Raw genomic sequence first — 13,137 nt, 5'->3', positions numbered from 1 at the left:
TATCTTTGAGCCCATCTTGTGACATTCTATGGGTTATTTTTACATCAGTATAAAAATATTCACTCTAAAAGAGCTTGGAGAGGGTGCCACACATACTAAAACCCCCATTAAGAATCATTGTGGCTATTAGTTTTATTACTTTTTAAAGGATATTGGAGCTAAAAGTTTGGCGATATTATTTTTCACTAGATATTTAATAAATTTGTTAGTTGAAAAAGAATTGTAAGACTGCAAACTGCTTTCGAATAAAAATGCAGGATGTTCATCTGGACATATGTGCTGCTATTTTCCCAATGCGTACCCATACTACCCATAAACTGCTATGTTAAATTCAGAATACACTCAATTACCATTACACAAATTATGGTAGAATAGGACTATGAGTGGTAAAATTATGGTAGCTATAAAAAAGTGTAAGCCAGGTTTTTGACGTTATGAACGAGCTGGATGTTTTATGAATAAAAAACCTCCTTGGTCCCTATGCAGCTAAAAACATCAAAATAAGTGTATTTCACACTTGTACATTAGCCAAAAAAGGTAAAGCTCCAAAAAAATTCCAAAATATGTAAAAATATTACAAAAAAGCAAAGAAGAAGCAGAAAGATCTGTGAAAGGGGTATAAAAAACTTGTAGCTTCCCTTGCTAAAATTAGCTAGCTCCTAACAACAATGTATGTTGGTAGCCTGGGTATTAGTTTGTTAAAGATTTTTTACAGGCTATAAAACGTCATTAATTATTCCATAAAAAAGTACAAACATATAAAAAACAGATCCTTTGCAAACTCAAAGCATTTAAAAGATAAAAAAGTTAAAAAAGGGACCTTCAAAATGGTCGCCATACAGATATAAAAAATTCCCAGATAAAAGATTCTGTAGCCATATCCAAAACTTGATTCCCCAAATTTAATTTAGAGATATCCAAAAGCTACAAAGGTCGCATGGCATGTCCCTGAACAGCAATAATACTAAAGCATGGCGTAACATTTCTGATATATTTTCACGCCCCTATAGTCCTTAAAAACCTGAACAGTGGCTTTTACTGTGGTGATAGGTGCACCTGCCTGTTTTCAGAAAAAAAGTGGTATACTTTGGCTCACAATAACTTTAAACGCATTGAATGCATGTAATAGCCAAGATTCAAATTTTTACATTTATTGTTTTCAGAGAATACAGCACTATATACAAAGTGTAATCCATCCTTTTCAGTAGCTGTTTAGTCATTTAACAACTACTGAATTCATCCTGATTTTTCAAATTTATTAAATTCCAAAAACATTATTACACATTAAAGAATAAAAATAGTTTTTACAATGGTAGCATGTCTTATCAAGGGCTTGGAAATATAGGGAATCATCAGAGCACAACAATAATGACTTCTTGTAGCTTGCTCTGTAAATGCTCTGTAAAATTAAATCAGGAAATATAATTGTTTAAAAGCGTATCAGAAAATATCATATTTTTTTCTGGGCTGTCCTGATTTGTTTTGTTTTCCCAATACATTAAGTTAGACCATTGCCACACAACTGACTGAAAAAATGTTGTCAAGCATAATCACATACCGATTACATATAAAATTATAATTTGCAGCCAAAAAAGATTTTTTGCATAAAAAAATTTATTGAATACTATTTATAATTATACCGATACGTTTGGAAATATTTAGATTTAATATGGGTACAATTTATCAGCTGTAAAATGTAGGTGTAAATAAAATATTAGTACACATACCAGGAAATTTATTGACTTCTGCTAATGGAAGTCGGAAAGCCAGTTCTTTTCCATGATGACGTGATATTTCAGCAGTGGGGATAACTCCTTTAACAGTGTTTTGTATGGCTAGAATGTCTGCATTCTTTTCAAGAACCATGCTTTAAAAGAAAACAAATATTTATAACAGTTGATTTTTTAAAACAAAGTTTTGTTTATACTTCATTAACACTCACCCCAAATGATAGCCTACACCAAATCTTGATTTAAGGAAAAGAGAGGTTCCCGCACAGCGGATTTTACCTTTTGTCATTATGGCTTTGTAATCTGAAAAGAAATTATAAAACTCCATCAAAGTATTATATAAAAAACTAAACTAAGGTCACCAAAAGAATTTCTCCTTCCTAAAAATACAACATACTAAAAGCATATATAACCATGTATTTTGTCTTTATTTATAACTACAGGTAAGGGCTGTATGTTTACAACATTCCACATTGTGAAGAAATTAAAAGAGAGTAATTAGTGATTCATCTTTTACATCGATCAAACAAAATATATTCACATATACAATTTATAAAAAACATGAAACAAAACATTTTTGTTGATATGCAAGCTATTTTTAAAAAAATAATATTTTCCACTTGATTTCTGCATAATTAGGTTTAAAACTATTATGCGTCAGCCATATTATGCTATTATCAATATTGGTAGAGAAAACAAATAATAATAAGTATAGCTTAGCATCGTTTATCGCCTACTTTTATTTAGTGATAATTTTAATGTTTTTATATATAAACATAATTATATTATGATTATTATAATAATAGCTTGTTTCTTGGAATCATCACATATTTTGATTACAAAATTAACTTTTTAATGTATGCTACCTGCTAAAATATCAGCCTCATCCATAAAATGTGTTGTCAAAAATATAACCCTGCCATTTCTTCTTGATTGCAGCAAAGACCAAATCTGACGCCGAGAAGACGGATCCATTCCACTGGTTGGTTCATCCAAAAACACAATCTAGACATCACACCAATAAACCACAGTTTTTATACACCTTTGTAGACCTTATTTGAGATACATCAAGGAAATAAGGGTTTAGTGTATTAAGCACGCAAACAGTAAGTAAATGAAATGTATATATATCCTCTAATAAGCGTCGCCCATTGATACAAGCTCTCCTCCAACAAATTCAATATTGAAATACTGCATTACAGTTTTACACTTGCAGTATTTAATGAAGGTAGTGACATACAAAAGTGAAGTTTTAAAACAACAGATTGTTTACACATTACAACGTTACATTGTTGTATTTTTTCTAATTGAAATAATTCCTTCACCCCATTCTGTAAACTTCTAAACCTTTTTTTAACACTGCAGCCTTAATTTCATAAATAATTTAAATTATTATTCCATATTGATGAAACACATGCGTAATGCTAAACTTTACCTTTGGATTACCAATCAAAGCAATACCAACACACAATTTTCGTTTTTGTCCACCACTTAAATCTTTTGAGAGAGTTGTAGCGTGCCCATGCAAATCAATATCTTTTAGCAAAGAGTCAACCTAAAGGATGTTAAACACTTAACATTGTAAAAAGCTTAAAAACTAATTAACAGACTTGACAGGTGAAGTATTTTAATTTTATCTTATTTACAAGATTTTATGTCATATTTGAACCCTCATATTGCAAATTTCAAGATAATTTGACAATTAATAAAGTAACAGGAAGTTTTGACGTCCCTGGGGATTCCTTCCTAACGGTTGCCTCTTCCTTCCCTCTGACTGAAACCATGTTACATTACTGCCAGAAATACGTATAGCATTGCTCTAACTTTCTTGCCTGCCACACAAGCTGGTTAGCGGTCAGTAGATGGCACCAAATGGGCTGATAACATTGCATTTAAAGAGCCCGGGAGTGGGGACGTATATAAGCACATTTAGGTTTTGCAACAGAGTTTTTATAAAACACATTCTTAGCTGAATCTTTGTGTCAAATTCAAACAAACTGTGTGATTGTGTATGGATTCTGACAAAAACACAAACATAGGAATGAGCGCACAATAAAACTTACAATTTGGTCAATTTCGTTAGGAGGGAGTCCTTTGATGCCAGCATATATTTTTAAGTGCTCTCTTGCATTTAGTTGCTCAAATATGATATTTTGTTGAGGACATAATCCTAAAAACCAGTAAATGTGTTTATATTACGATTTTGTGATAGACGTTTGAAACATATTGATGCAAAACTAGTTCTACTAGTACGTGATATGGCGTAGTGAATAGACAATAATGTATGGTAAGTATGCTGTGTAATGTTAGTATAAAATAAAAGTTTTGTGCTACTTTAAGAATTCAATTTTTTATTTATTCCACTGCTCCATTTACTTTCACAGCTGTTAAAATTCAACATCAATGTTAATCTTGTGCAAGCCTTATAAAGATTATATTTCAATATAATTTAATAAGGAGAAACAAAACATCTCTGAATTTCTATAAACTAACAACTCTCTCTAACAACAACAAACAAGAAAAGCTTGAAAAATTACGAACTGGATTGTTCCAAAGATTATTATATATTGCCAAGTACTTTTTATTGTGAAATAACATTACATTAAACGTCCTATAGAACAAATATTACCAATTATTTGTCGAATGTCATCCATCTCTTCTGACTGACGTATGCTTAATCCATACATCTCTGCATTACCTTCTGTTGGTACTAACATACCAGTCAAAGTAGATATCAAAGTACTTTTTCCAGCGCCGTTATGACCAAGTAGAGCAGTTATCTGCCCTTCAAAAACATCAAGTGTTACTCCATTAAGGGCTCGCACATCCGGTTTCTTCTTGCCTTGTTTAAAAACTTTTCGAAGATTTTTTATACTAGAAAATACAAAAAAATAAATTAAAGAAATGTAGAATTTAATGAAAACTCAAAATGTTAGGTAATAATAAATATCACACAAGTCTCGTGTTAAAAATTACCTGATAACTTTGTCTCCAAGTAGTTCTTCAGGAATTTCTTCAATATCTTCCTGTATTGAACTTTCCTTTAAAGAGCCAGAACGTATCAAGGAAGTCTGTCTTTTAACAGTGTGATCTTTTTTACCAAATATATTTTTCCAGTATGACGGTAAAAAGGGAAATAATGGATGTTTTGCTTTGCCATATTCACCAGGAAAAACAGCATCCAAATACATTGCCAGAAAGAGGTATAAAAATATGTCGATAAATATCATTATGATTGCATTACTAGCTGGAAAGTCACCTTTCGATGCAAGATTGGAAAAGGTCAATGGGTTTTTACTATCAAGGCCCTAATAAAAAAAACCATTGTAAAACATATTAGAGGGAGATACCAATCATGCATAACCAAAAAAAATTGTCATTGTAATTAATAGATTAATGATACAGTTCCAGTACCTATAATTTAAACAATTTAGGCCTTTTTTGTATCAAGACTTAAATCTGCTCCAACTGCTTCACCATGTGGCTAAAAACCAACATGGATGCAAATCAATGTGCTCCAAAATTTGTTGCACAATTTAAGATATATGCTTAGCTTTTTTGCATATTTATAAAACCAAAGTAGATTTAACTTCTGTTCTGCAAAGTATTAAATTTAGTTCCATTTGCAAGTACTAAATTCAGTTGTTTTTTGCATAAAAGGTTTGCATTTCCTGTGTTTTTTTTATTAAATGCAAATTGTAAAATGGATTCTTACTACAAAGGTTTTATCAACAAACAAAAGATGTGACTGCAGAAATAGGTTTTCGGAACAAGAAGTTTTAACCGTAGTAATTCATTCATTAATTCTGCCTGCTGTTAATGCTTCAAGTAAATTCGATTCTGACTGTCCCAGATTAAAAAAAGGCAAATGGAGCATTCACAAGATCAAAATCCGAATCTTGTGTACTAAAGAAGTTTACTATACCAGTTGCATACAACATACTGTGAAAAAGAGACATTGTGAAAGTGATGTGAAACATTAAAATTTGACATCAGAAATCTTTTTCCAATTCAGTCATCATCATCATCATCATTCTCGGCTTAACGTCCGTTTTCCATGCTAGCATGGATTGGACGGGGTATATTAATGACCCTCTTCCAATCTGATCTAGACTGTGTTAGATCTAAACTCAACTTCCTCTGTATCAAGTCTGTCCATATAACCTCCTGCCAAGTCTTTCTCGGTCTGCCTCTGGGCTTTGCCCCAGGAACTATCAAGTCTCTACACTTTCTTACCCAATTATCATCCTCCATTCTTTCCAAGTGCCCCATCTAGTTCAATCTTCTTATTCGGATAACATCTTTAATTCTATGGATACTTAGCCTGCTTCTTAGCTCATCTGAACTCCTTCTATCTTTCAGACTGGCGTTACACATCCAACTAACCATTCTCATATCATTTCTTTCTAAACGGTCAAGATCTTCCTGGTTTACCGCCCATGTTTCACTACCGTACAACATAACACTTCTTACACAGGCCTTATACAACCTACCTTTTACCTCAATTGACAAGACTCTGCTAGTCAACTAAGGAAGTAACTCTCTGAACTTTTTCCAAGCAGAACCTATCCTGCAAGTAACACTTCTTCCAACACCTCCTTCACTGCCCAACATATCACCTAAGTAACAGAAGTTCTCAACTATCTCTAACGAGGCACTGTTGTACATCATTAAAGCTGGAAATACTTCATTCTCTATAATCTCACCTTTGCAACGCTTGCATACAAACTGTATGTCACACTTAACCTTCCACTAATACTACTGCACTTCTTATGTACCCAATGCTTGCAAGTCTGACAAAAAATTGAGTTACTACCAACCCCTTTCCTACAAACTCCACAAGGCCACTTTCCAACTACAAGGTCACACTTGGCTGCAATGCTACTAATCATGACTTTAGACTTTGCTGTGTTTACCTTTAGCCCTTTCTCTTCTAGTCCTTTCTTCCACTTCTCAAACTTTTCAACTAATTCTTCCATCGACTCTGCTATGAGAAGTGCGTCGCAAAATCACAAAAACAGATAGCTAAAACAACCACATTTTTTTAATGACAGGAAATACACAAGATAGAATTTTTTTGGAAATATTAATTACTTCTTTTTAAAGGTTTTATTTTAATCTGTTATCTTTTAGACTGTACAAAAACCAGCTTTGTTAATAGATGTTACACACCCTGCCTGCATAAAAAATGCTAAAATAAAAAGAATGAAATAATGAAAAACTCACTGCGGTTAGACCCAAGCTCAAAGCGACTGGTGAAAGGAGACAAGTCAACCATTTTACAGCATTTGATGTGTCGAGATAGATATGTAACAACGATAACAAACTTAACAATATTGTACCAAGTGAGCCAGCCATCCCTGCAGTTTTTGCTTTCTTGAAGAAGATGGTGAACAGAAAAGATAGGGTAATGATTGATAGTCCAAACAAAAACAAAATCAAAAAGATGATGACGTATTGGCTGTCTCCATATATCTTCGCACCTGGATAAAAAAAAGATAATGAAAATGACTTAAAAGATAAGCAAAGACACATTTTTTAAAAGATATACCAAAATGCTACTGTGGTAGTGTGGATGACATTGAAACAAAATATATATGTGTTTCCCGTAAATTTTACATTTAACTACTGCAAGACCACAGAATTTATGAATTAATATGAAAATAAAAGACATACACTGCATTAAATTTAAAATTTGTACAATTCCCACAAGGTGAAATGAAAATATGTATAAGTAACCTGCAGAAATAATGGTGGTCAGTATGCAACCAATTAAGATAACAACAGCATAGGTTATGAACCACGATAGCCAAAATGTTGTCATGTTGAGCCCCATGATTTTCATTGACTCCTTAATTTTATTTTCCTGCAAAATATATAGGAGACAAATAAAAGAATCACCTAAAGTGTTTTAACGTGTCTTTTCGTGATATTAAAAAAGACAAAAAAAGATATAATAAATAAAAATGATAAAGAAATCAATGTATTCTACCTTCTCGGTTACAATGTTGGTTAAGAGAAAAAGAATGTATGGAGCAAATGCAATGTTCATATATATCATCACAACATTTTTCAAGTAGTCCTGAGGTGGATCGTATTTCCTTTTAGGGAACATCTTCATACCAATGTTAATGGGAGAAGATATGGATTGATTCGTAACAATCTAGTATGTTAAAACAGTGGATTACCTTTTAGATGCCTTTAAAGCAAGTCTCATTTGTAAATAATTATTAATTTACATCAAGTTACACTTAAATGGGATACTCCATGTTGCTTTTTTTTAGTTTAGGAAGAGAGTATGAAGGAATCATTGTGTGACATTTTAAGGACCTTCAAAATTTCTAAATTTCAGAAAAATCAAAAATATCTTCAATGGTAAACATTTTTCTGATTTGTTAGCTGGACACCACAATGCATAATTAGGGTTCAAATTAGAAAAGTACAGTTGGTTAGCAAAAATTTCTAGATTTGGCCTGGGAACACCGTAGATCAATTACCATTGGCTTGTTCATTAGTAGCTACTTGTTTCTCGATGAGAATTTATTATTTTTTATGTTGCAGACAAGTAGGGGACGTTTAAACACTGCATATTTTTATCTGTGTACCTAAATTGTCATTATCACAAAAGACAACCATCTTGATAAAATTTATTGTATCTGATTAAAAAATATTAGGATATGTCATAGAAAGCCAAAAGATATATATTTAAAAATGGCCAAAAAAGGAACTCAACTTTCTTGTTACAAAATGTATTTGCAGACAAATTTATATTTACAACATTTTTTACAACACAGGGGAAAAATGTGGATAATTTGGGTTCAAAAAAAGAAAAAGGAGGCAATTTTGAACATACCTGAATAAAATGTACATCAATTATTGCTTGTAGTGACGAAAAACCAGTATTGACATAGGATCCAGCTGGGCAAACTGTAGGTGAATGAATATCCCCAGGTTTTCGACATTTTCCTAAAATTGTTGTATATTATTATTAAGTATTTAATGATGTTGTCATTTAATGCTGATTTAAAAAATAATTTATACATTGGGCATGAAAAAAACCATGTAAATGGAAAAAGTGACATGCTTTCGAATTCGAAGTTTATATATATATATAGATATATATATTTTAAGTTAATGAAAACACATCTGCGACGATATCTTTATTACACGGTATCAAATCAAGTAGGCAAAGTTCTCAAAATATGTCATATAGTACATAGAATAAAATTTGTTTTTTGCCCACATATAAATATAGTAGCCAAAAAAACCTGGGTATAACTGATATCTCGAATCTAAGATAACTGACCTTCATCAGTATCTTTTACTGACGCATCTGGCATCAAATTAAATGGTGTTTTAATTGTATAACTTAATTCATGGGAACTGGTGTTGTATTCAAATAGAATTCCAGTTGAGAAATTCTTTTTATCTTTGTCATGTTTGTAAAAATCATCCATTTTATCCTCAGAATCAAATTCATAAAAGGTAAGGTTAGTTTCTGACTGCACACTCCTGACCAAATCATCCACAAACTTACCACCTAAAAACAAGTTATATAAATCATTAGGATTCATAGAAAATAATAATAATAATAATAACAGTGCACTACAAAATGTTCACATTTTATTTTTTTCTTACTCACACTGGTCTTCTTGTTTTTACTTATTCATTAATCAAAGAACTGCTACACACACACACCAATTTGACAAACAATATCACATCACCATTAGACCAGTGGCTCATATAGGTATTTAAAGCACATGAAGTTGAGCATAAGCAGAAAAGAAAAAAAGAAAAATATGGAAATAATGTGATAAAAATATATACCTGTTTTTTTGACAAAGCCAATCTTCATTGCTTTATCATTCACCTTAAATAATATTTGCTCAGACTCTGTAACTGCTTTCTCAGTATCGTGAGGCGTAGTCTTTTTAACGATAACAAGTAACATCACAAAATACAAAACAATTAATATTTCCATGACAGTCTGTCTTTTATTGCGTATTTTGAATAAAAAGTTTTTGTACAACATGTAATATAATTGTCGCATAAACAGCCCCATTTTGCTTGTATTCTGTACACCTATGTAATTATTTGATTTGTCCACAGTAAATTTGTCATGCATCAATATTGTAACTTAATTCTACAAAGAAAAAATAAGGAAATTAGAAGACTGTATATATATATATATACATATATATAGTGTGTAAAATGAAAAAAACAACTTCGTTTGGAACTCAAATTTTCATGCACAATCTTCAGCCAACAAAAAAATCAACAGCCAAGCGTTGGCTGAAGATTCTGTTCAAAGAACGCATGAAAATTTGAGTTCCAAACAAAGTTGTTTTTTTCATTTTACACACTGTATTTGCTCTATTATCTTATTGAGCACTCTTTAATGAAAAAGAAATAAAGGTACTTAGTACGCTTGTTATATATATATATATATATATATATATATATATATATATATATATATATATATATATATATATATATATATATATATATATATATATATATATATATATATATATATATATATATATATATATATAAAATTTGAGTTCCAAACAAAGTTGTTTTTTTCATTTTACACACTGTATTTGCTCTATTATCTTATTGAGCACTCTTTAATGAAAAAGAAATAAAGGTACTTAGTACGCTTGTTATATATATATATATATATATATATATATATATATATATATATATATATATATATATATATATATATATATATATATATATATATATATATATATATATATATATATATATATATATATATATATATATATATATATATATATATATATATATATATATATATATATATATATATATATATATATATATATATATATATATATATATATATATATATATATATATATATATATATATATATATATATATATATATATATATATATATATACATTCAAGTATGGTCACATACAAATAGTTACTTTGGTTCGTCAATTTCTAATGTTAACCCGCGGTCGGCCTACTGTATTTCGTAATCTTCTGCGCTATCAAAGTTAGCCGCAGGTGTCGGGTTACTTTGATAACCATACAGAAAGCACCTTTAGGCTGGGAATTTCCCAATTTCAGAATGCTCATGATGATTCTATTACCTTATAAGGCAATAACGATGAAAATAGAACATACGAGGCCGTATCTTCGTTATCACGTTCGATTAAAAACACGCTGACTCAAGGCAAGTAGGCGAATAAATTTTATTTTTAAAAAAAAGGTGAGTGTTTTTATTTGTATTATTATTATTTCATTTTCTTTTGCACTGTGAAAAACTCACTGACTCTTTCGTTTTCCTCTTACTTAGAATGCCGTCAGTTTATAAGCGTAAGCCTGGCTCTCGAGCTTACCGCACGCAGTACAGTCAAGAAACGCTAGAGGCCGCCTTGAAGGAGGTGAGAAATGGTAAAAGTATGTTCGCTGCATCAAAAGAATTTAAAATACTGTATGGTACGTTATACAATTATTCTAAAGAAAATCCAATTCACGAAAAAGGACGACCGGGAAGAAAACCTGCCTTATCTGAAGAAGAGGAGAACACTTTAGTTGAGTTGACTAGTCACCTTACGTCTTGGAAGTTTCCGATTGATTCTTTCAACATAAAACAGATAGTACACTCATACTTAATGAAAAAGAACATTACAGTGAAGCAATTTAAGGATAACTGGCCTGGTAAAGATTGGTTGGCGGCTTTTATGAAACGTCACAACCTGACCAAATGGGTCTCCGACAACGTCAAACCAGCACGAGCGGAAATTACACGTGAAATAATTATAGATTTCTTCAATAATTTGGAAGAACTCTACGACGAAAATCTTACACCAGACTGCCTATTCAACTATGACGAAACCAATGTAACAGACGAACCACACAACAAAGCTGTCATTGTACCCAGAGGTTTGAGACGGGTTGAGCGGAAAATTGACCATTCGAAATCTGCTGTCAGTATCATGTTCACTTGCTCCGCAGACGGAACTCTCTTGCCTCCCTTTGTCGTTTACAAATCGCAAAATGTTTACGAAGGTTGGACGGCAAATGGACCTATTGGTACAAAATATGATTGTTCAAAGAGTGGGTGGTTCGACCAACGAACATTCGAGAGGTGGTTTTTCGAAGTTTTCCTCCCTCACGCTGTCACTAAAAAAGGAAAAAAGATCTTAATTGGTGACAATTTAAGTTCCCACTTCAGCGCTGATGTTATCCAGGCATGTGAAGAAAATAATGTAGTATTTATTGTCTTGTGCCAAATGCTACGCATCTGTTGCAGCCACTCGATGTAGCTGTATTTGGACCGTCAAAACATTTGTGGCGAACCGTTTTGGAGGAATGGCGGAAGGAAAGTCGAAAGAAAGGCTCAATCCTGAAAGAAGTCTTTCCTCTCCTTCTTCGCCGATGGTTCAATGGGATGCAGGAAAAAAAAGAAAACGTAATAGCAGGATTTAGGGGCACTGGATTATGGCCATTAAATCCAGGAGAAGTATTAAAACGTCTTCCGCAAGCTCAAAGCGAACGGAGTATCTCCGAAGCGTTTGGAGAAAGTGTCGCAGAATTGCTGAAGGAGCATATTGGTTGCAACAAAAATCCCCAAAAACGCAAACGTGGGCCCAAGGTTGCACCAGGAAAACCTGTGACATCGTCCAGTTTGAAACAACCGGTTGCTGGCCCGTCACGTGGAGGGCGACGAGTTTTCAGAAGAAGAGGAAGAGGACGTGTGCAAAATTTGTCACCATGTTGATCCGCAATCCAACGACGATAGCTCCGATGACGAAGAAGTTCAATGGGAAGATTGCGATCATTGTGATTATATAATTGACAAAATCGCCTGCTGCAAAACTAAATGATTCTGTTACTACATATTGCGTAAAACAAAAAATAGAGAACTGGGAACGAAATGTGCACTCGGCTACCGGCAAAATATCACAACTTTTAATAAAATATGGCGCTATTCATCAACGGGTTTGTTTATTCTTGTTTGCGACAAAGAGCAACTTTACAAACAGTTCCTTTTGCTTTGAAATACAACAGGAAAGTCATTATCAAAGTTACCCTCCCTATCAAAGTTACCCGACTTGACGGTAGCTAGTTAACTATTAAAGAGCTAATGCTAGCTAGAACGCTTGGGCATGACGTAAGATTTTGGTTTTTCAAAAGAATGGACATGCAAACAGGCAAAAAATATAAACAACAGACCAAAAAAATCAAAAGTGTAGCTATATTACGTAAAAAAAGACTGACGCTAAAATAGGTAAAGTTTGTTCTTAAACAGAGACAATACTTCATATAAACAATTTTGGTGCATTTTCAACCTTGTACTCCTGAAAACCCTAAATCAACATATGGCTATAAATTAGTAATTTGGTTCATGTGTT

At 32.2% G+C, this 13,137-nt stretch overlaps 2 protein-coding genes across 4 annotated transcripts in view; one reads left to right on the top strand and one right to left on the bottom strand.

Moving 5' to 3' along the window:
• The window catches only part of LOC130649340 (phospholipid-transporting ATPase ABCA3-like), a 29,181-nt gene that overhangs the window by 13,794 nt on the left and 2,250 nt on the right, over positions 1-13,137 (bottom strand). For all 3 annotated transcript variants that reach the window (XM_057455605.1, XM_057455603.1, XM_057455604.1), the window contains 13 exons: positions 9,558-9,873; positions 9,037-9,270; positions 8,584-8,696; positions 7,723-7,893; positions 7,470-7,596; positions 6,957-7,213; positions 4,707-5,038; positions 4,360-4,604; positions 3,794-3,900; positions 3,166-3,285; positions 2,597-2,735; positions 1,943-2,033; positions 1,728-1,867 (listed from right to left, as the gene is read on the bottom strand). In XM_057455605.1, coding sequence (XP_057311588.1) covers positions 1,728-1,867; positions 1,943-2,033; positions 2,597-2,735; positions 3,166-3,285; positions 3,794-3,900; positions 4,360-4,604; positions 4,707-5,038; positions 6,957-7,213; positions 7,470-7,596; positions 7,723-7,893; positions 8,584-8,696; positions 9,037-9,270; positions 9,558-9,855 — 2,374 coding nt within the window. In that variant the 5' untranslated portion in view covers positions 9,856-9,873. The remainder of the gene's footprint in view (positions 1-1,727; positions 1,868-1,942; positions 2,034-2,596; positions 2,736-3,165; positions 3,286-3,793; positions 3,901-4,359; positions 4,605-4,706; positions 5,039-6,956; positions 7,214-7,469; positions 7,597-7,722; positions 7,894-8,583; positions 8,697-9,036; positions 9,271-9,557; positions 9,874-13,137) is intronic.
• On the top strand, positions 11,077-12,503 carry LOC130648607 (uncharacterized). Its single transcript, XM_057454660.1, has 2 exons — positions 11,077-11,994; positions 12,036-12,503. Exons 1-2 carry the CDS (start codon positions 11,077-11,079, stop codon positions 12,501-12,503), a joined length of 1,386 nt encoding a protein of 461 aa, XP_057310643.1.

Source organism: Hydractinia symbiolongicarpus, chromosome 7, assembly GCF_029227915.1.
Source record: "Hydractinia symbiolongicarpus strain clone_291-10 chromosome 7, HSymV2.1, whole genome shotgun sequence".
Taxonomy (NCBI): domain Eukaryota; kingdom Metazoa; phylum Cnidaria; class Hydrozoa; order Anthoathecata; family Hydractiniidae; genus Hydractinia; species Hydractinia symbiolongicarpus.
The sequence above is the reverse complement of the archived record's forward strand: the minus strand, read 5'-3'. Positions and strand labels throughout refer to the sequence as shown.